This window comes from Pristis pectinata, chromosome 33, assembly GCF_009764475.1.
Source record: "Pristis pectinata isolate sPriPec2 chromosome 33, sPriPec2.1.pri, whole genome shotgun sequence".
Classification (NCBI taxonomy): domain Eukaryota; kingdom Metazoa; phylum Chordata; class Chondrichthyes; order Rhinopristiformes; family Pristidae; genus Pristis; species Pristis pectinata.
Window position 1 is genome coordinate 18,163,828 of NC_067437.1, and position 22,741 is coordinate 18,186,568.

At 51.2% G+C, this 22,741-nt stretch overlaps 1 protein-coding gene across 3 annotated transcripts in view; it reads right to left on the reverse strand.

The window, feature by feature from the left end:
- Window positions 1–4,593: 4,593 nt before the first annotated feature.
- LOC127585713 (protein shisa-9-like) overlaps window positions 4,594–22,741 on the reverse strand; it is a 114,606-nt gene continuing 96,458 nt past the window's right edge. The window contains exons 4-5 of one of the 3 annotated variants that reach the window (XM_052043426.1): window positions 18,413–18,562; window positions 4,594–4,993 (exon numbers count right to left, since the gene is read on the reverse strand). In XM_052043426.1, coding sequence (XP_051899386.1) covers window positions 4,647–4,993; window positions 18,413–18,562 — 497 coding nt within the window. In that variant the 3' untranslated portion in view covers window positions 4,594–4,646. Of the gene's footprint in view, window positions 4,997–18,412; window positions 18,563–22,741 lie in introns of all 3 variants that reach the window. The other 2 variants (XM_052043425.1, XM_052043427.1) reach the window with 2 other exon arrangements.

Consider the following 22,741-nt stretch of genomic DNA (forward strand, 5'->3'; position numbering starts at 1 on the left):
TGGATACAGGGAAGGATCGTTGCCATGGGTTTTGTTAGATTGAACCAGTGGGGCTAAAATGGCCTGAGTGGCCTTTCGCACTGCCATCTCGTGGACAACTTCCCTTCTTCTGGTCTCCGTGAACTCCAGCTCATCCTAAAGCCTGTCCTGATTTACACTGACCCACCACCCAAAGTCCTGGTGTTCAGACCTACCTTGGCTCCCAGCACTGTGATGCCTTGGTTTGACATTTGGCACCTGGGTTCGAGTCCCTCCTCGGCCCCTTCTCCCTCTATCATTGCAGCCTCCTCCGACCTCACACTCCTCCAAGGTCTCTGCACAATCTGATCCTCTCAGGGATCCCCTATTCTACTCCCTCCATCACAGGCAGCCCCGCCCTCAGCTGCCCCGGCCCTAGGCTCAGGAGTTTCCTTCCTCGACCTCAGTTTCTCCCCCTGCTGTACAACACTCAGACATCTACCTCGATGGCCATACTCGTGGTAACCTGTCCTAATGCCGCCCCACAGGACTGGGCATCCCTGCAGCTCCCCCATGGGGCATCCAACATGTCCATCATCACCAAGCTGAGAAACTCTAATACCTGATTGGACGAGCCCTCACTGCTTCTTGAACCTTTATTTCTTGGATTCTTTTGTAGCTTCCCATCAAAATGTTTCCGAAGAATATTTTTCATAAATGAGCTACTTATCTTATGCACTTTATGATTGCCCTCCTGTGCGACCTAAGGAACAGTCTTTAATTCCTGGAGGGAAGGTGGCCAGAACTGAGCAACGTTCTAGTCCAGCGTCGGGCCTGGTTTTGGCGGGGTGGGTTGGGGTTTTGATGGAGCAGGGGACCAGGGTTATGGTCCTGTGTGGAGAGGGGGGGTTTCTGGTAGAGGGGGAGTATGAGGGCCTTCTTAACAGAAGCTGCATGGTCCTCGTTTCTGAAGGAATGAGAATTCACTTTAATTCCCCATCCCACTCCTGCTTGCACCTCCCTGTTTTACACTGTTCCAACAACGTCCAGCATAAACCCGAGGAGCAGCATTTTGTTTTCCAACTCTGAATCATACAACACTTGGGGCTCCACATTGAATTGAATGATATCAGATAACCAGCCTTTCCAGTTTATATCAACCCGTAATGTTTCTGTCTCCGCAGATGCTGCCTGGCCTGCTGAGTATCTCCAGCATTTTCTGTTTCTCCTTTAGGATCAGGTGGGTTTCCTCAGTGGGTCTGTCTCGGTCAGGCCAATGTCCGCAGCCGGAGGTCAGCTGATCTGCCACACCTGTCCCCGGTGCTGTCTCGTGACTTCCAAGAGGAAGGAAGAACCACACCCCTCAGAAGCCAGGGTTGGACCACTGATCAGTCTTGATAATAAGAGCACTTGTGTGAGATGGGAACCTGGTCTGCAGATCAAGGCCAACCTATCCCATCAGAAAGGGAGCTCCAATCGACCACACCGGTACTGCTGGGCTCCACCTGCCCACAGGGCATTAGGAAGGGAACTACAGAGGTCAATCCCACCACCCAATCTGATGACTGCTCCCTGCTCTCAGTAGCAGTGGAGCATTAAGCACAATGTTGGCAATATCCAAATGGTCACAGCATCTACTGGTGGACGTCAGGATGTTGGGAACACTCTAATCCCTGCTCCCCAATAGTTTAAATAATTGTATATGTTACTGTACAAACAGTTTGACAATTTCTACAATCTAGGTTCCACAAACCATTACCCAAATCCCTGTTGATGAGAATTCAGGTTTTTAGTTCAATAAAAATATACATTACAGATTTGTCTTTTTTTTTGCTGAACGTTGTCAAAGGCCACCACAAAACAGACCAATTGCCAACACCCTCGTACAGTGTGGGGGCTCCCACCTCTCTGTGATCCCTCCTCTACATTCAGCTTGGAACCAGCATGGGCCCGGTGCCAGGGGCTTGTGAGGTGCTGTGGAGCGCCCGGGTCCTCCTGCCAGCTGGAGGCGCAGCTGCGGAACGGATCCGCTCGGCCTTACGCAGTGGGTGGCCGGTGGGGAGGGAGGGAGGGCTGCAGGAAACGGTAAAGAGGTAGCAGGCAGAGGAGAGGTCCTTGTTCAAGGTCGGGGGGGGTGGGGGGGCGTGCGTGACGGAGGTTCGAGGGAAGTTCCCAGGTGCTGGAACTGGTGGGAGAGGCACAGCATAGCGGGGCAGCGGGTAGTGCCGCTGCCTTGCAGCTCCAGTGACCCAGGTTCGATCCTGACCTCCGGCGCTGTCTGCGTGGAGTTTACACGTTCTCCCTGTGACCCGTGTAGGCTTCCCCCAGCTCTTTCTTCCCACATCCCTGAGAGACATGTGGGTCAGTAGGTTAACTGGCCGCTGCAGATTGGCCCTCGTGGGCAGGTGGGGGGTAGAATCTGGGGGGCAGTTGATGGGAATGTGGGGAGAATGAAATGGGGTTAATGTCAATGGGTGGTTGGGAGCCAGTCACATGCCAATGGGCCAAAGGGCCTGTTTCCCTGCGGTGTTACTCCGTGACACTTAAACAGTGCTTGATGTGTACTCGAATGGGCTGCAGACCGAGCTGGGAAGTTGGGACAATGGCAGTGAGGTCCTTTTTGATATCAGGGACAAGATGGGACTGAGTGGTTGTGTGTGTTGTGGGGTTTCTCTGATCCCTGAGCTGGCAGAGGTATGTAGATGGCCCTCCCACACTCCACCCGAGCTGGAGAGCCGAGCGCCTTCTCCCTCCCATTCCCTGAAACAAAGGAGTCTCGCTGACTTGTGTCAACTTGGACTCTGAGCCGGCTCGGAGTTTCAGGACTCCAGACAAGGTGAGGGTCTCCGAAGCTGTGGGCCCAGGTAGAGTCCCTGGGCCTCCGTACAGCTGGGAAGGGGGCAGGTCGATGAAAACCAAAGACAAAACTGCAGATGCTGGAATTCTGAGATAAAAGCAGAAAAATGTTGGAAACACTCAGCAGGTCAGGCAGCGTCTGTGGAGAGAGACACAGAGTTAGTGTTTCAGGTCGAAGACCTTTCATCAGAGAGAGAGAAAACAGGTTAGTTTTAAGTTGTAGATGGATAAGGAACCTCTCTGATAGCGCAAGCCCAGGGTTGCCATGGTGATCCATCCCTCGCCCACCCTCTCAACAACCAACCTGTGTTTCTCTCATTCCCAGTTCTGACGAAGGAGCTGAAACATTAACTCTGCTTCTCTCTCCACAGACGCTGCCTGACCGGCTGAGTGTTTCCAGTGCTTCCCGTTTCTCTTCGGGAAGGCGAGGTCCCTTGCATGAAGTGATTGCGGGAGAGAATCTGCGAGGGATCAATGTCGGTGAGGTGTGGAGGGAGCTTCAAGGAGGCAGTGGTTCCAAGGCAGAGGCTGGGGGTCAATAAGATGACAGAGACATCTGAAACCAAAGGGAGAAGGGGAACTCTTACATGATAAAGGTGTGCAGGAGAGGATGCAGGGTGAGAAGTTATGATCAGCTGGGGCTTGGCACAAAGATTATTCCAGAAATCAAAGAATTAAGAATATTCTTGAGCCAGGGGTGCAGTCCATTAGGACAGGCATAGGGAGGAATTTCTTTACTGAGGGGGATGCGAATCCCTGGAGTTCTCTACCTCAGACAGTGACTGAGGGAGTTCTGGGCACAGAGGGAGTCAGGCAATGTGTGGGACAAAGGATCACCATTGTCTCCTTGAGGGGTTTCTCCTGCTCCCATCGGACAAGGGTTTGACTGGCACTGGTGGACGAGGAACTGAGTGGTGGAACCGAGCTTCTTTAACAGGGGCAGGTGGTTCCAGGCATCGACACAAACAGGCCATCCGACCCACTGGTCCCTGCTGGATTTAACCCTCCCACCCCTTTCGGCAGACCCGTGCGGTGTTTGCCCAGTCTGGGCTTCCCCCTGGTGCCCTGACGCCGCAGGCAGTCCTCGTGATGCGGGGTCTCCCTGCCCCCCGATATTCGCCCTTTGACAGGCTCACAGGCCGTGGTGTCCTGGAGCTGAGAAACGAAGAACACTGGAAGGGAAAGAGAGCACGGTGATGGGCCGGGACGGGAATCACAGACCGTGGCGGTGGTTTGAGCAGGAAGGGCTGGCAGCTGGAGCCAGAGGGGGCCCAGGCGGGCCAGAGGTTCCAATGGCACAGGTAAACACTGGCGTTGATCAGAGGCCCAGTGCCACATCTGACCAACCATCAAATTCAGCACCTACTATAGCACTGTATCTCCCTAATGCACCACTGTATCTCCCCAATGCACCACTGTATCTCCCCAGTGCACCACTGCATCCCTCAGAGCATCACTGTATCCCCACTGCATCACTGTATTCCCCAGTGAATCACTGTATCTCCCCACTGCACCTCCCACTGCATCACTATATCTCTGACTGCATCACTGTAACTCCCCACTGCATCACTGTATCTCCCCAGTGCGTCACTGTAACTCCCCAGTGCAGCCCCGCATTCCCCGTCCTTTCAGTTGTGGTGCCAGGTCTCCCCTTGGACCCACTCTCACCATATTGTCCCACAGGAACCAACACCCACCCCCCGCCCCAGCCCAGGCCCCAGCAGCTGCTGCCCTGTCACCCACACACCCACCCCCCACCCCACCCCTGCCCGCTTTTGTTTTGCTCTTTGTTGTGGCCTTTGGGACAACAGACTGGCTCTGGCACGAGGCAGCTACACAGTGACTTCCGTCTTGCTGTTGGTGGACAGGTGTCGCTGCGGCTGCTTGTAGTGCAGCGGTGGGCTGAAGATCTCGGGCAGGTGCTCGATGCTGTATTGCCTCTTGCTGGCGTACGCCTGCCTCTGGCCCAGGGGCTGCCCCTGCTCCCATCCCTTGTAGCCCGAGCTGAACAGAGGGTGCGTGTTCGTTTTGCTGACTTTGGTCTTCTGCCTCGGTGTGGCCGCCAGGAAAGCACACGGCTCCCCCGGCTGCCTGTCCTTGACCGTGGGGAAGACGGCGCCTGATACCGGCAGCTCCATCACCGGGTATCGCTTGGAGTAAAACTCGTCCGCGGCTGTCTCTGCTGGGAGAAAAGACAAGGTTCAGAGACGGCAGGCCGGCTCTCCGCCGTTTGTGCACGTGTGTACGTGTGTCGCTGTCTGCGTGAGTATGTATGTACTTGTACATCCGTGTTCAACAAACACACTGCTGGAGGAACTCAGCGGGTCGAGCAGCATCTGTGGGGGAAAGGAAGATAGAACATAGAACAGTACAGCACAATACAAGCCCTTTAGCCCACAATGTTGTGCCGACCTTTAAACTTCGCCTAAGACTATCTAACCCCTTCCTCCCATATATCCCCCTATTTTAAATTCCTCCATATGCTTATCTAGCAATCCCTTGAATTTGACCAATGTACCTGCCTCCACCAACACGCCAGGCAACGCATTCCATGCCCCAACCACACTCTGGCTAAAAAACCTTCCTCTGATATCTCCCATGAACTTCCCACCCATTACTTTAAAGCCATGCCCTCTTGTATTGAGCATTGGTGCTCTGGGAAAGAGGCGCTGACTGTCTACTCTATCTATTCCTCTCAATATCTTGTACACCTCTATCATGTCTCCTCTCATCCTCCTTCTGTCCAAAGAGTAAAGCCCTAGCTCCCTTAGTCTCGCCTGCCAACGTCGAACTGTAAATGTTTTGGGTGGAAACCTTGCACCAGGTCTGCTCCCAAAATCTCCCCCTCTGTCATACATCTATGTTGCACCGGCGTGAGCTTCTCTTCTGTATGTACATGTATGTATCGACATGAATGTCGGACAGTCAGAGGCATACAGCACAGAAGATCCATCAGCCCACCTTGCCCTCTCCAACCACTAATCCTCGGTCCGGAGCCTTCTCTGCCTTGGTGATTCAAGCCCTCGTCCAGATACTTCTTAGATGTTGAGAGTCTCTGCCTCCAGCACCCCCTCAGGCAGTGCGTCCAAATTCCAACCACCCTGCACTAAACATATTCCTCCTTGTATCCTCTCTAGATGTTAAACCCACGCTCTCTGATGACAGGCGCCACTGCAATGGGGAAAAGTTTACTCCTGTCTATCCGACCCATTCCCCTCATCATTTTGTGCACCTCTGTCAAGTCCCCCTCGGTCTCCTCGGCTCCATGGAAAACAAACCCAGCCTATCCAGTCTCTCCTCATTACTGAGGCACTCCGTCCCGGCAACAACCTGGTGAATCTCCTCTGCACCCTCTCCAGGGCGGTCATGGAAAGGCTTTGACAACCAAAGCTGCACATAGTGTTTTTGCCTCATCAACGTTTTATAAACTAGTGCCATAACATCCTTGCTCTTCATATTCTGTGCCCCAGCTAATGAAGACCAGCACCAGTAAGTATTCTTAACCACCTTATCCACCTGTGCTGCTGTCTTCAGGGATCCCTGACCCCTCGGTTCCTCAGTATTTCCCACCATTCATTGTGTATGTCTTAGCCTTATTAGTCCTCTCAAAGTACATCACTTCACACTTATCAGGATTAAACTCCATCTGCCATTGATCTGCCCAATTTACCAGCTCATCACTATCTTTCTGTAGCCTGATACGATTCTCCTCACTATCCACAACACCAATTTTTGTGTCATTTGCAAACTCATTAGTCAGACATCCTCCATTGACATCTAAGACATCAATGTCTACTGCAAGCAGGAAGGGTCCCAGTGGCAACCCCTGAGGTACACCACAGCTTGCAGGCAATCACAAAGCAACCCTCCACCATCACATTCTATCTCCCATTTCCAAGCCAATTTGGATCCAATTTGCCTTGGATCCCATGAGCCAGCCACAGCAGCCTGGGTATACCTCAGACCCTGGGATTTACCACCTTTTATGTCCACCAAGACATCTGATGCCTCCTCCTTTTTGACCTTTAGGGTCACCCTTCCACGCCTAACACCACATCAAAGTCCGTGTAGAATACATCAACAGCACTGCCCTCATCTATATACCCAGTAACATCCTTGAAAAACTCAATCAATATAGTCAGACAGGACCTCCCACTAACAACACAATGCTGACTATCCCTGATTATCCCTGCCTTTCTCCATGTAGGTTGATCCTGTCCCTCAGAATCTTTTCCAACAGTGTCCTTACCACTGCTGCAATACTCAGTGACCTGTAGTTATCTGGCTTATCCCTGCTATCCCTCTTGAATGAAGAACCACATTAGCTGTCCTCCAGTCTTCTGGCGTCTCACCATACAGTGATATAGTTATAGAGCCATACAGCATGGAAACAGACCCCTCGGCCCAACTGGTCCATGCCGACCAATGGCCAATGAAGATTTAAAAATTTCTCAGGGCCCCACCCTTGCTTCCTATTGCTACCAGGGACACACCTGAGGAAGCAATGGAGATTTATCCACTTTTATAGCTGTTCAGACATTGCATACCTCTTCCCTTTCAATGATAAAGTGCTCTAGAATATCACTGTCTCACTCCCAGAAACCTCCGGCTACAACGTCATTTTCCTTAGAATGTGATTTTCTGTAACCTTATCTGCCAGTGATATTTTTGGCCCTACTTTACCCTCCTAATTTCTTTTCTAAGCACCCCTACAGCCGTCCTCCTGAAGGGCCTCCCCTGTGTTCAGTGCTCGGTACCTACCAGATACTTCCTTATTTTGCTTGATCAAACACTTGTCCCTTGACATCCAGGGCTCCCTGCACTTGCCTTTCACCCTTATGGGAACATGTTGGCCTTGAACTCTCACTACTTCACTCTTAAAACTAGTACATAGGAGGCTGAGGGGTGACTTATAAGATATCTTTATTAGTCACATGTACATCGAAACACACAGTGAAATACATCTTCGCGTAGAGTGTTCTGGGGGCAGCCCGCAAGTGTCGCCACGCTTCCGGCACCAACATAGCATGCCCACAACTTCCTAACCCGTACGTCTTTGAAATGTGGGAGGAAACCGGAGCACCCAGAGGAAACCCACGCAGACACGGGGAGAACGTACAAACTCCTTACAGACAGCGGCCGGAATTGAACCCGGGTCACTGGCGCTGTAATAGCGTCACGCTAACCGCTACACTACCTTGCCTAAAATTAGGAGGAGCATAGAAAGGATCGATAGTCAGAGTCTTTTCCCCAGGGTAGGGGAGTCTACAATTAGAGGGCACAGGTTTAATGTGAGAGGGGAGAAGTTTAGAGAGATTTTCACATGACGGTACTTGGTTAGGAAGGGAGTGATGCGGGCCTAATGCAGGCGAACAGGATTATTGTGGCTGGGCATCACGGTCAGCATGGATGAGCTGGGCCGAAGGGCCTGTTTCTGTGCTGTACACCTCCATGAAAAGACTCCCACTTGCTGGATGTAGATTGACCCACAAGTAGCTGCTCCCAGTGCAGATTTGCCAGGTCCTGTCTAATGACATTGAAAGCAGCCTTCCCCCAATTCTGACACTTAACTTACAGACGATCCTTATCCCTTTCCAGAATTATTTTGAAGCTCGCTGAGTTATGGTCATTGCCTCCAAAATGCTCACCCACTGACATTTCATCTACTTGCCCAGCTTCCCTCCCTAGGGTCAGGTCCAGCACCGCCCCTTCCCTGGTAGGATGCAGTCAGATGGCACAAGAATGCACTTGAACAATTCCATCTAATCCTCTCACACTGAGAAAATCCCAATTAATATTGGGAAGTTGAACTCCCTGGCTCCCACATCCCTATTGCCATTCTGTGGTTTTCCTAGATATCTGCTCCTCTATCTCCCTGTGACCATTGGGAGGCCTCGGTATAATCCCGTACTAAGTGAACACCCCCTTTTTTATTTCTAACCTTCACCTATATGGTCACATTTGGAGAGTTCTCCAGGACATCCTCCCCCATTACAGCAGTGATAGATTCTTCATTGCAATGCCACCTCCTCCTCACTACCACGCCTTAAGCTTTGAGACCCTGGAACTTTGAGACACCAGTCCTGCCCTTCCTTCACCTACGTCTCTGTGTGATATCGTAATCTCACGTGCTAATCAGACTCTAAGTTCATCTGCCTTACCCTGAATTAAAATAGATGGAATTTAGCAATGTAACGGAGCCTCCCAACCACATGATCATCACACCCAGGTCTGCTCTGTGAACTGTATCGATCTAGGTTTTCGTCAATATTTCACTGTACCGCCCTCCCAGCTGTACACCGGCCAAGTCAGCTTAAAACCTCCCCAACAGCACAGCAAACCTCCCAGTGAGGACATTAGACCTGTTCCAGTTCAGTACACCCCATCCTGCTTGTACAGGTCCCACTTACCCCAGAAACATTCCCAATAATCTAGAAAGCTAAACCCCTCCTTCCCTTATCCAAACATTCCTCTTTTACCTATGGTGGCACCAGAAGAAATCCAGACATTACAACCTTAGCGGTCCTGCTCAATAATCTACAGCCTAACTCCCTAAGTTCATGTTGCAGGACCTCATCCCTTTTTCTACCCATGTCATTGGTACTGACGTGTACCCCAACCACTGGCTGTTCACCCTCTCCATTCAGAATGCCCTGTAGCTGCTCTGAGATGTCCCTGACCCTGGCGCCAAGGAGGCAACACAGATTTGGGAGCCTCATTCACGGCCACAGAAGTGTCGGTCTTTTCCCTTCACTATGAGTCCCCTATCACTATCACTCGCCCCGTCTTTTACCCCCCCCTGTGCAGCAGAGCCAACTGTGGTGCCACAAACTGGGCTGTTGCTTTCCCCTGAGAGGCCATCCCCCCCAACAGTATCCAACACGGTGTCAGTGTTTGAGGCGGACGGCCACAGGGGTCTCCTGCACTACCTGCCTGCACCTACTGTTTCACCTGATGGTCACCCATCACTTTCCCGGCTGTGCAGCCATTGCTTGTGGTGTGACCGGCTCACTAACTGTGCTGTCCACAATGTCCTCAGCATCATGGATGCTCCGCAGTGGGTCCATCCATAGCTCCAGCTGCACATGTGGTCAGTTAGGAGCTGCCTGGATGTACTTCCCGAACGTGTGGTCACCAGGGACACTGGAATTCTCCCACATTGCCCACAGGGTGCAGGGAGAGTGTGTGTGTATATGTTCTAGTGCGTAAATGGAGGAGACATACATCTCCAAACACACTCAAGCACATATGCACACACACATACCCATGCACATACACACGTGGGTACACACATTCACACAGACACACACACACTGACACATGCACACGAACATCAACGCGTGCAAACATAGACACACAGATACATTCACACTGATACACACAAATGGATATATGCATACAGATCCCCACACACATATTCACATGGATATATGCACGGATACACAAATCACACAGGTGTGCACGCTCACACTGATAAACACATCAATGCACACACTGTGTACTTGTGTGTTTATGTACACATAGACACACAGATACACAGATTCACACAGAAACACGCACAGATGAAGGCATATATGTAAACAGATAAACACACACACACACACACATTCACACACACACTCACACACACATACACACACACTCACACACACACACTCACACACTCACACATACTCACACACTCACACACACACTCACGCACACACTCAGACACACTCAGACACACTCACACACACACTCACACACACTCACACATACACACTCACACACACACTCACACACACTCACACCCACACAGACACAGACACACACACACTCTCTCACACACACTCACACACACACACATAATATACAGACGGGCTTGTGTGGTCATAAACCAACGATCGAAATGCTTATTGAAGAGTCTTCCTTATCACATTAGTGTTGAACTCACAGCTGTGGCTCGCTCTTGCATCAGGGTCACACTGGGGGTTCAGGTCCCTTCCTCAGTCAACACACAAACCCAGACATGGCCCTGAGTATGAGTGAGTGTTACGGGGTTGGACGAATGGTGTGGTGAAGTGTATGGGAGGGCAGTGGGTGGAACGAAGGGACTGTCAGTAACAGGGTGAAGTGATGGAGGACACTCAGTGGGCAGTTGAGCTCCTTTGTCAGTGTAACGTGTTGCTAGTGTTATGAAGTCTGGGTGACGTTGGATAGTCGACGTACTGAACACGGCAGAATATACACATGAAAGAAAAGGGAAGAGGACTGCAGCGCAAGTGGCCAGTACAGGAACAAACAGAAAGACAGAGCAAGTTATCTGCAGTGGGAGAATTCAGTATTGAGTCCTGAGGCTACAAGGTGCCCAAACAAAAAAAAATGAGGAGTTGTTCCTCAAGTTTACATTGGTCTTTGTTGTAACAGTGCAGGAGACCACAGACAGAGATCGGAGTGGGATGGTGAATTAAAATGACAGGTGACCAGGAGCTTGGGGTCACCCCTGTAGACTGAGCACAGGTGCTCTGCAATGTGATCACTCAGCCTGCGTTTGGTTTCCCCAGTGCAGAGGAAGGGACACTGTGAACACCGGACACAGTACAATAGATTGGAAGAAGTGCAAGTGAATCGCTGCTTCACCTGCAGTGATTGTTTGTGCCCCGGGATGGTGGGAAGGGAGGGGGTGAGAAGACAGGTGATCCACCTCCTGTGGTTGCAAGGGAAAGTGGTGTACAATGAGGCGTCGGGGGGGGGGGGGGGGTGGAACCAGGGAGTCACAAAGGGAGTGACCCCTGAGGGGAGGGGAATATGTTGTAACCACAGGAGGTGCAACACGTCCCTACACCTCCTCCCTCACCACCGCCCAGGGACGTGAACAACCCTTACAGGTGAGGCAAAGGTTCACGAGCGCCTCCTCCAACCTTGGTTACTGCTCCCGATGCTGCCTCCTCTACATCGCGAGCCCAAGTGTAGACTGGGCGACAGTTTTGCAGAGGACCTGTGTTCTGTCTGCAACGGTCACCCTGAGCTCCCAGGGTCTTGTGGTTTCACCTCCCTTCCCCATTCCCACACCGACCTGTCCATCCTCACTGCCAGGGTGAGACCAAAGGCAAACTGGAGGAACAGCACCTCATATTCCGCCTGGGTAGTCTACAACCCAAGGGCATGAATATTGAATTTTCCAGTGGAGACACCAGACGGCAGATGCTGGGATCTGGAGCAACAAACGATCTGCTGGAGGAACTCAGCGGGTCGAGCAGCATCTGTGGGGGGAAAGGAATTGCCAGTGTTTCGACCCAAAACACCGACCATCCCTCTTGCCTCCATAGATGCTGCTCGACCCACTGAGCTCCTGCAGCAGTTTGTTTTCTGTTGGAGGGGGACATGTGTCTGGTGGTGGGACCTTGCTGGAGTGGGCAATCTGAGGAAGGGTCTGACGGAGGACACAGACCCGAAACGATGACTGTTACTCCCTCCACAGACGCTGCCTGACTTGCTGTTTCCAGCATCTTCTGTTTTGGTATTTCAGAAGCTAACAAGGCTCTGCCTTAGCAACAGCCTACTCGATGTCGGGCAGTGTGGTTGAAGCCCGGACAAGTTGAGCTGAGGACTGGAACCTGAATTCTCTTACCTCCTGTCCCATCACCACATCACTGGCTGCCCCAGGAGCAGACTCTCCAGTGGAGTGGGCAAACAGCTCGCTCCGTGGGGCTGCCACTGGGGCATCACATAATTCTACACCCCTGGCATTATCCGAAAATTCACTGTTGGTCGGTTATTGGAGTCTGGATCATATAAAGTGACCCCCCCAATGTTCAAAATACTGGGCACCATTAAATTTTGTACTGGGTCTGTTTTTGTGGGGATGTTCCCCTTGTTGATGTCATAGTTTGATCAACGTAAATTAAAAAAACTGAACATGCTGGAAATCCAAAATAAAAGCAGAAAATACTGGAAATACTCAGCAGGTCAGGCAGCATCTGTGGAGAGAGAAACAGTTGATGTTTCAGGTCTGACACTTTTCGTCAGAACCAATGAACAGACACATTAACACTGACTCTCTTTCCAGAGATTAAAACTGCTGAGTCTTCCCAGCATTTTGTGTTATTAAGGCAAGATGCTGTTAAATCCCTGGATCTCCCACTAACAGGGGAGGTTACTTGATGGAATGCAGAAAGTTTGCAATTTCTATGTGATGTTTCATGGTTATAGTTCATGACGTTATGGTCTGAGGGAGAGAGAGGATCCTGCCCTTTGGCTGGACCTGTGAAGTACACGTGAACCATGAAACTTTGTAACCAACTCTGAGGGAAAATGTGGCAGGGGTGGGACATCTCTGGTCACTGAGGGGTGGGGACAGTGGGACATCTCTGGTCACTGAGGGGTGGGACGTCTCTGGTCACTGGGGGGTGGGGGTGGGACATCTCTGGTCACTGAGGGGTGGGGACAGTGGGACATCTCTGGTCACTGCGGAGTGGGGGTGGGACGTCTCTGGTCACTGAGGGATGGGGAAAGTGGGACGTTTCTGGTCACTGGGGGGTGGGGGTGGGACGTCTCTGGTCACTGAGGGGTGGGGGTGGGACGTCTCCAGTCACTGAGGGATGGGGACAGTGGGACGTCCCTGGTTACAGAGGGGTGGGGACAGTGGTACATCTCTGGTCACTGAGGGGTGGGGACAGTGGGACGTCTCTGGTCACTGAGGGGTGGGGGTGGGACGTCTCCAGTCACTGAGGGATGGGGACAGTGGGACGTCTCTGGTCAGTGGGGGGTGGGGACAGTGGGGTGTCTCTGGTTACTGTGGGGTGGGGACAGTGGGATGTCTCTGGTCACTGAGGGGTGAGGGTGGGACGTCTCCGGTCACTGGGAGGTGGGGGGGGGGTGGGACGTCTCTGGTCACTGAGGAGTGGGGGAGGGATTTCTCTGGTCACTGAGGGGTCGGATGTCTCTGGTCACTGAGGGGGGGCGATGTCTCTGGTCACTGAGGGGTGAGCTACCTTCACAAACTGCTGCTGCTTCAGTTATTTGTAAAATTATTTAATACAACTGAGGGGATTCAAGTCCAGAGCCAACCATCCTAGTCCCGGATGGGAGAGGAAAAGGAAGACTTGCATTTATATAGTGCCTTTTACATCTCTTGCTTGACATCCCAAAACACCTTACGACCAATGAAGTACTTGGTCAGGGCTGTAAAGGAGGAAACGTACCTGCCAATATGCACAACAAGCTCCCAATATGTATAAACGACCAATAATCTGTTCTTGGTGACAGTGGTTGAGGTAAATATTAGCTCGGACAGGGTCAGACTCGTCGTGTTCCTTTTGTTACAACCTGAAGACTTACAGAGCACAGGAAGCTGCTCAACTCCAAGCTGTCTGATCCAACTGTTCATTGTCACCTCAACCAGCATCAGTTTGTATTTCTCTAGAGTTTCAGATTGAAATTTAATTTCTGAATTATCAGGGCAGGATTCTTGTTGCTTGGACTCTGCATCATTCTCAAAGCTCATCCTGCCCTCACCATCAGTGAGCTGCCCCGCTGAGCTGGCGGACAGGGCAGGGGTGACGGGCAGGAGGTGGAGGCTGGGGGAGGATGAGATCAGTGCAGGGGTGTGCAATGATCCTGGGCGGGAAATCGAGGTGGACAATCAGTTTGGAGGGAGATAAGCAACAACGCACGGGATCAGAGTCAGTGCTGGGAGTAGTCTGTGGGGACAGCACAGAGGCACCGCAGCTAGACCGGTTACCTTGCAGTGCCAGTGACCTGTTTGGATTCTAACCCCCAGTGCTGTCTGTGTGGAGTTTGCACGTTCTCCCTGTGACCACTTGGGCTTCCCCTGGGTGCTCCTCCCACTCTCCAGAGATGTGAGGTTTGGCGGGTTAATTGGCCGCTGTAAATTATCTTATTCTCCACGAAGGAGACTTGGGGGAGTAGATGGGAAGGTGGAGAGGAATAAGTGGTTGGGGGGGGGGTGGGATTGCTCTGAGAGCGAGCAGTGACCGGATGGGCCAAACAGCCTCCTTCTATGTCCTTATAAGATGTGAGATCAGCCTCAGGTGCACGATAGGACAGGACATAAACCAAAGTGTAATGGCAGCTTGCAAGAAAGACGTAGCAATAATCATGGGGATCTTTGAACTTCCTCTACTTCCTCAGGAGGCTAAAGAAATTTGGTTTGTCCCCTCTGACTCTCACCAACTTTTACCGATGCACCGTCGAAAGCATCCTATCTGGATGTGTCACGGCTTGGTACAGCAACTGCTCTGCCCGGGACCGCAAGAAACTGCAGTTGTGGACACAGCCCAGCGCATCACGGACACCAGCCTCCCCTCCTTGGACTCTGTCTTTACCTCTCGTTGTCTTGGTGTAGCAGCCAGCATAATCAAAGACCCCACCCACCCGGGACATTCTCTCTTCTCTCCTCTTCCATCGGGTGGAAGATACAGGAGCCTGAGGGCACGTCCCACCAGACTTAAGGACAGCTTCTACCCCGCTGTGACAAGACTACTGAACAGTTCCCTTATACAATGAGATGGACTATGACCTATGAACTCATGACCTCACGATCTACCTTGTTGTGACCTTGCACCTCATTGCACTGCACTTCCTCTGTAGCTGTGACACTTTACTCTGTACTGTTATTGTTTTTACCTGTACTACATCAATGCACTCTGTACTAACTTGATATAACTGCACTGTGTAATGAATTGACCTGTACGATCGGTTTGTAAGACAAGTTTTTCACTGTACAATAATAAACCAATACCAATACCAACTTCATGTAGAAAGGGCAAATCAAATTGGCAAAGGCTGCTTGAGAACGAGGTCACAGACTACTCAGGGAAATTTCCTGGAATGATACATTGTGGAACCAACAGAAACGGGCGATTTTAAATCAGGCCATGCATAATGAATCAGATTAATAAATAGGAAAATAAATGCCAAGGAAGAGCAGTTGTAACATGGTAGAATTTCATATTCTGTTTGAGAATAAACTGTGTCTGAAGCAGGTGTCTCAAACTTACATAAAGCCAGTGACAAAGGTAGAAGTTTGACTGGGAAACTGATTAACAGGTAAGCTGGCAGAGAAGTATTTAATGAGATATTTTATAATTCACAACATAAATATATTCCGTAGAGAAGTTGAGACTAAGGGAGTTAAGGATGGTGTCAGTGTGAAAGAAATGGCAGGCACTCTTGCAAAGATCAGCAGCTGGCCAGAAGATTGGGAACATTTTAGAAACCAACAAAGGCAGACTGAAACCAAAAGAGAGGGAGAAAATATATCGTGTGATTCAGCTAGCAAAAAATATCTCAGCCACAAGGATGTCGACAAATATGCAATAAAGGAAGCGAGTAACTCAGGTAAATTTTGGAACAACACACAAAACGTTGGAGGAACTCAGCTGGTCAGGCAGCATCTATGGAGGGAAATTTCCACAGATGCTGCCCGACCCGCTGAGTTCCTGCAGTGTTTTGTGTGTGGCTCCAGATTCCAGCATCTGCAGGTTCTTGTGTCTCCTTGGGTAAACTTTGGTTGATTCAACTAGTCGATGAATAATGGGGAATGAAGAAATGGAGGAAACTTTGAACAAATATTTTGTATTTACCTTCACAGTGGAAGACACTAAGAGCGTCCCAGGGGCAAAGGGGGAGGAACTGAAACCAACCACAGTCCCCAGGGAAAAGGGACGAGGCAAACTGATGGGACCCTGGAGCTCATGGTTGGTTTCAGGGGTCTTGAAACAAGTGGCTGCAGAGATAGTGGACACACAAGCCGTGGTCTTCCAAAATTCCCTCTTTCTTGAAAAGTCCGAACAGATTGGGAAACTGCAAATGTAACGTTCTTATTCAGGAAAGGATGACGACAGAGTGAGGAAATGATAGGCCAGCTGCCCTGACATTCATTGCTGGAATCCACGAGGACGTGGAGCAGGACATTTAGAAAATCATCATAAAGTCAAGAGGTGATTAGATGGCTTTATGGCAGGGAAATCGTGTTCCACACATTTGGTAGGATTCTTTGAGGATGTGAAAAGCACAGGTACTTTATTAGCAAAGATAATTGTGTAACTAACAGAAAACAGGATATAACTCATTCTCAGATTGGAAGCTGCCATTAGTGTGGAGCCATATGGATCAGTGCTGGGCGACAAGCCTTTACAATCTCCTTTAGTACTCTGATAAGGGAACTAAGTGTATTTTAGCCAAAAAATTGTTGATGGTAAGAAGACAGAAGGGAAAGGTAGTTGTGAGAGAGAGATGTTGTGAGGGGAACACATTATGGGGGGGACACATTATGGGGGGTAACATTGTGGGGGGACATTATGGGGGGGCACATGGTGGGGGAGACACATGGTGGGGGACACAGAGTGTACAAGGGGATATGGACAGGTTAAGTGCGTAGGCAAGAGTTCGGCCCCTGGAGCTGATGTGGGGAACTGTGAGGTTATGCACTTTGGTAGGAAGACTAGATGAAGAGAATATTGTTTCGCTGGAAAGAGAGACAACAGAACAGACATACAAAAGACTGCAGATGTTGGAATCTGAAACAACAAACAATCTGCTGGAGGAACTCAGCAGGTCGAGCAGCGTCTGTGGGGGGGGAAGGAACCGTCGACATTTCAGGTCGGAACTCTGCACCAGACTAGAGAATGTTGCTGTAGAGACAGACCTGGGTGACCTTGAACGTGAAACACAGGGAGTTGGGATGCAGGTGGAGTTTGCAGTAGAGGAGACAACTGGATCATTGACTGCTGCCCCAAAGGGGATGGAGTGCAGTGGGAGTGGTCTCGTACAGCTGTACGGGGTGTTTGTGGGACCAGAACTGGGGATGGCTTTGGCCTCCTGGTTTATAGAAGGATACAGCTGCCCTGAAGGCCATCGTCCCCTTGAGCACAGGCAGCTGCAGGTTGGTCCTGGCTGATTCCCAAGGTGATTGAAGAGTCCAGATAAGTGAAACCATTTCAGACGGGGGGTGGGATTTAGACTGAGGACCCAAGAACGTCAGTGGGGCCACTCGGGAAAGATGTCAGAGTGCGAGCTCTGGAACCTCCGCCACCCAGCTCCCCAGTGCCGCGGGTCAGGTGGAGAATTTAGGGTTGAGACCTGTGTGTCTCTGTTGGCTGAGAGCCAAGGTTATCACAGCGGGTAGAGCTGCTGCCTCATAGCTCCAGAGACCCGGGTTCGATCCTGATTTCCGGATCTGTCTATGTGGAGTTTGCATGTTCTCGCTGTGACCATGTGGGTTTCCCCCGGGTGCTCCGGTTTCCCCCCACTTCCCAAAGACGTGCGGGTTGGTGGGTTAATAGGAAATTGTAAATTGCCCCTAGTGTAAAAGTGGGTGGTAAAATCCGGAGGGAGTTGATGGGAACGTAGGGAGAATAAAATGGGATTGCCATATGGTGTGTAAGTTGGCACCAACTCAATGGGCCGAAGGGCCTGTTTCCTTGCTGCACGACTTTTATGACCTGAGGGAAAAGGCCAGATCAACGTTGGAACAGGCTCGAGGGGCTGATGGGCCTCTTGCTGTTCCTGTGCATCGTAGGTTGGGGTGCGAGAGCCCTGGGCCTGGGTCTGCCGGAGGTGGTGGGATGGTGGAAGCGCTGCCATCTTTACTCACCCACTGCCTTCAGTGTTGCGTACTTGTTGTAGTCAGTGGAGTGGAGGGGGGCGCTGGCCACCCGCTGGAGCACGTTGCTGTGGGGGTGAGGCAGCCCCATCTGGGAGAGCACGGGCGAGGAGACGTTGGCGTTGTTCAGGTGAGGCTGGTCTGTGGAGCAAACACACGGCACTGTCAGAGCGCAGGAGCCAGGGCTTCCCAGGCCCCTCACTGTTCCCCAGAAGACCGCTGAATCACCACAGGAGGCGGCCATTCCGCCCAGTGAGTCTCTGCTGGCTCCTGGTCCGGCAGTCCTGTCAGTGCCAGTCCCCAGCCTTCGGTCACTCAGTACATGTGAAACTGAGGTCAGGAGGGGATGGGACCACAGTGTTTGAGCAGGCTCGAGGGGTTGGATGACCTTCCCCTATGGTTCTCACTGCTCGGTAAGCTCTCCTCAACCCTGCTTCTCTGAATCCCCCCGGAGACCCTGGCTGGTTTGCACCACCTCCCGACATCACAACTCCCTTCTGTACCTGTTGCTCTTCACGCACTGTGTCTCCCTGCTCCTCAAACCACCCACACGGCAGCAGCTTTCATCCACCTCCCGTGTTCAAACCAGCCAGCACCTGTTCATCTCTGTCAATTCTCCTCTCGACCCTCTGTCCAGTCTCCAGTCTGAACCTGTGACTGAAATCGTACATCCCGGAACCTCCATAAATCTCTGCTGTACCCCCTCTGAGTCCTTCGCATCATCTCCAGGGAGTGGTGACCACAACTGGATGCAGGACCCCAGAAGTGGCCTAAGTGGTGTTTTGTACATGTTCAGGGATTTGTTCATTGTGTACACACACACGCGCGCGCACACGCACACACACACACACAAACGGACACATGGACGTGTGCACACACATACACACACTCACACATTCACACAGACACACACAGACACACTCACACACATACACATTCACACACACATAAAGACTCTCTCTCTCTCACACACACACACACACACACACACACACACAGCATCAGGGGTGAATCAGTGCACAGGGGTGGTCTGAGAAAGGTCTTTACAACAATGCTCAGGGCAGTACCTTAATCATGTGGGGTGAAGGAATGGAAAATTACACCTCCATACACAGGAACGTACCCACGAGGAGCAGGGGTAGGCCACTCGGCCCCTCGAACCTGTTCCGCCATTTGACAAGAGCACTGCCTGTCTGACTGTAAGCTCGGCTGGCCGCGGTAACCTTTCCACCCCCTCCCTTATCGAGCATCCCTCTACTTCAGCCTTAAAAATATTCAAAGACTCTGCTCACACTGTTCTTTGAAGAAGGGTTCTAGAGACCCCCTGAGAGAAGAAAGTCCCTCTCAAACAGTTAAATCCCTTTTCACAACAGAGGGCTGGAGGAAATCAGCGGGTCAGGCAGCATCTGTGGAGGGAAACGGACAGCTGACGTTTCGGGTGGAGACCCTCCAACCCTGACCCGTTGAGTTCCTCCAAGGTTGTTTTCTGTTCCGGATTCCAGTGTCTGCAGTTCCTTGTGTCTCCGTTTTATGAGCCCTTGTGTTAAACAGCGATTGCTAGACCCTCTCACAAGTGGAAACATCCTCCCCACACACAAGGCCTGTCGAGACCCCTCAGGTTTCAGCTGAGTCCCTTCTCACTCTTCAAATCTCCAGTGGATACGAGCCTAACCTGACCAACCCTTCCTCGTGAGGGAGCTCACCCATTCCAGGAATTAGTCCAGTAAACCTTCTCGGAACCGCTAACGTCCTTCCGTCAACAAGGAGGCCAATACTGTACACTGTAGTCAGAACGTGCCCTCAACTACTAAAGCATAACCTCCTTTACTGTGCTATTTCCCCTCCTGATAGATGGTAGGATTCCCTCAGCTGGCACTCTGGTGATGGGTGAAGAGAGAGGGGGAGAGGGGGTAACAAAAGTGGAGGACGGCCCCACTGAGTGAGCAGCAACAGTTGTAAGTTCCATCCCCAGCAACAAGCCATCAGCGAGCACTGAGCCGTACTCTGGCGATGTGAGGGGTTAAAGTTACTGCACTGTAGTTATTTATAGAGAGCATCAAGGGTAGAAATCAGGCAGAGGGCTTCAGGCAGATCTGTGCAAGCAGCAGAGAAGGCGGCACATCTACAACCGAGTCCTCATCCAATGTGTCAGCTCAGATGTAATTACGGAGGCAACATTTTCACAGGGAAACTAATCAATTAAGCTTCACAGGGCAGGGGTGGTAATTAGGCTGTTTCGCTGCACCTCCCATTAAACTGACAGGCTTGGGCGATTCTGCTCCTGATGAGTGTGACAAAGCCCTCGGGCCGAACCTCATTTAGTAATCCGTCATGCAGGCTGTTTCTGAGAGCCGGGCTCTTCGGCTTGGTCCAGCCAGATCTCTCCTGGCTTCCATTTCCCCTTCCCTTCCTTCCTGCCTGCCAGAGGGGGTGAATATTCCTGACGGGTTTGCCCGGGCTAACCCGCCTGTCAGGGTGACCTGGGCGGTGTCATGATACCCGTTCCAGAGGAGGGTGGCTTGAGGAAGGTCCAGTGTTGGGTTGACCTCAACACTAACCTGACCCCTGACACCTCCTCAGAACATGTTTCAATGAGATCACTGTTCATTCTCCAAAGGATAAATGCCAAAACTGCTCAGTCCCCCAAAACCAAACCCTTCGTCCCAGGAAGCAACAGGGAGAACCTCTTCTGGACTCCCTCCAATGTAACTACATCCCTCCTTAAATAAGGATGAGGAACTCCAGATGTGGCTGTCCCCACTCTGCAGCCAGAGGTTTGTCACTCTGTACGGGTCCACGGATCTCGGCCAGTGCCACTGCCTCACAGCTCCAGTGACCCAGGTTCGATTCTGACCACTACTGTCCACGATCCTCCACTACTGTCTGTGTGGAGTTTGCACGTTCTCCCTGTGATCGCGTGGGTTTCCCCCAGGTGCTCCGGTCCCAATGATGTGCGGGTCGGTGGGTTAATTGGCTGCTGTAAATCACCCCCCGGCATGTAGTTGAGTGGCAGAAGAATCTGAAGAGTCTCAATGGGAGAATCAGTTGTAGGAACACAGGACACAACGAAAGGGAGTAATGGATCCTTCACTGGGAGCCGTGATGGATCTGAGAGGTTGACCGACCTCCTGTGTTGTGATTGGTTGGGATGGAGGGGGCTAGTACTGGATGGGGAGTGAGGAAGGTGATTAGAACATAGAACATAGAACAATTGCAGCACAATTCAGGCCCTTCGGCTCACAAAGCTGTGCTGAACATGTCCCTACCCTGGAAATTACCAGGCTTACACATAGCCCTCTATTTTACTCAGCTCCATATACCGATCTAACAGTCTCTTGAAAGATCCTATCATATCAGCCTCCACCACCATTTCCGGCAGCCCATTCCATGCACTCACCACTCTCTGAGTAAAAAACTTACCCCTGACATCTCCTCTATATCTACTCCCCAGCATCTTAAACCTATGTCCTCTTGTGGCCACCAATTCAGCCCTGGGGAGAAGCCTCTGACTATCTACCCTATCAATACCTCTCATCATCTTATACACCTCTATCAGGTCCCCCCTCATCCTCCGTCTCTCCAAGGAGTAAAGGCCGAGTTCCCTCAACCTGCTTTCATAAGGCATGCTCTGAATTCCAGGCAGCATCCTTGTAAATCTCCTCTGCACCCTCTCTATGGCTTCCACATCCTTCCTGTAGTGAGGCGACCAGAACTGAGCACAATACCCCAAGTGGGGTCTGACCAGGGACCTATATAGCTGCAACAATACCTCACGGCTGCTAAATTCAATTCCCCGATTGATGAAGGACAATACACCATATGCCTTCTTAACCACAGAGTCAACCTGCGCAGCTGCTTTGAGCGTCCTATGGACTCGGACCCCAAGATCCCTCTGATCCTCCACACTGCCAAGAGTCAACATACTTGACCTACCAAAATGAACCACTTCACACTTATCTGGGTATATGTGTGGGAAGAGCATATGGGTAAGAGTGTGTGTATCTGTGTCTATATAAGTGACTGTATCCAAGCAAGTGCGTGTGTGTGTGTGTGTGTGTGTGTGTGTGTGTGTGTTTGTCTCTGCGTGTGTGTGTGTGTGTGTGTGTGTGTATGTGCACACACACATGTGTGTGCGTGTGTCTGTGTGGGCGTTTTGTGCACATATGTTTGTGTGTATATTTTGTGCGTGTGTGTGTGTGCATGTGTGTGTGTGCATATGCATGCACCTGTGTGCACGTGTGTGTGTGTGAGTGTGTGTGTGTGCATATGTGTGCGTGTGTGTGAGCTTGTGCGTGTATGTGTGTTCATGTGTGTGAGCTT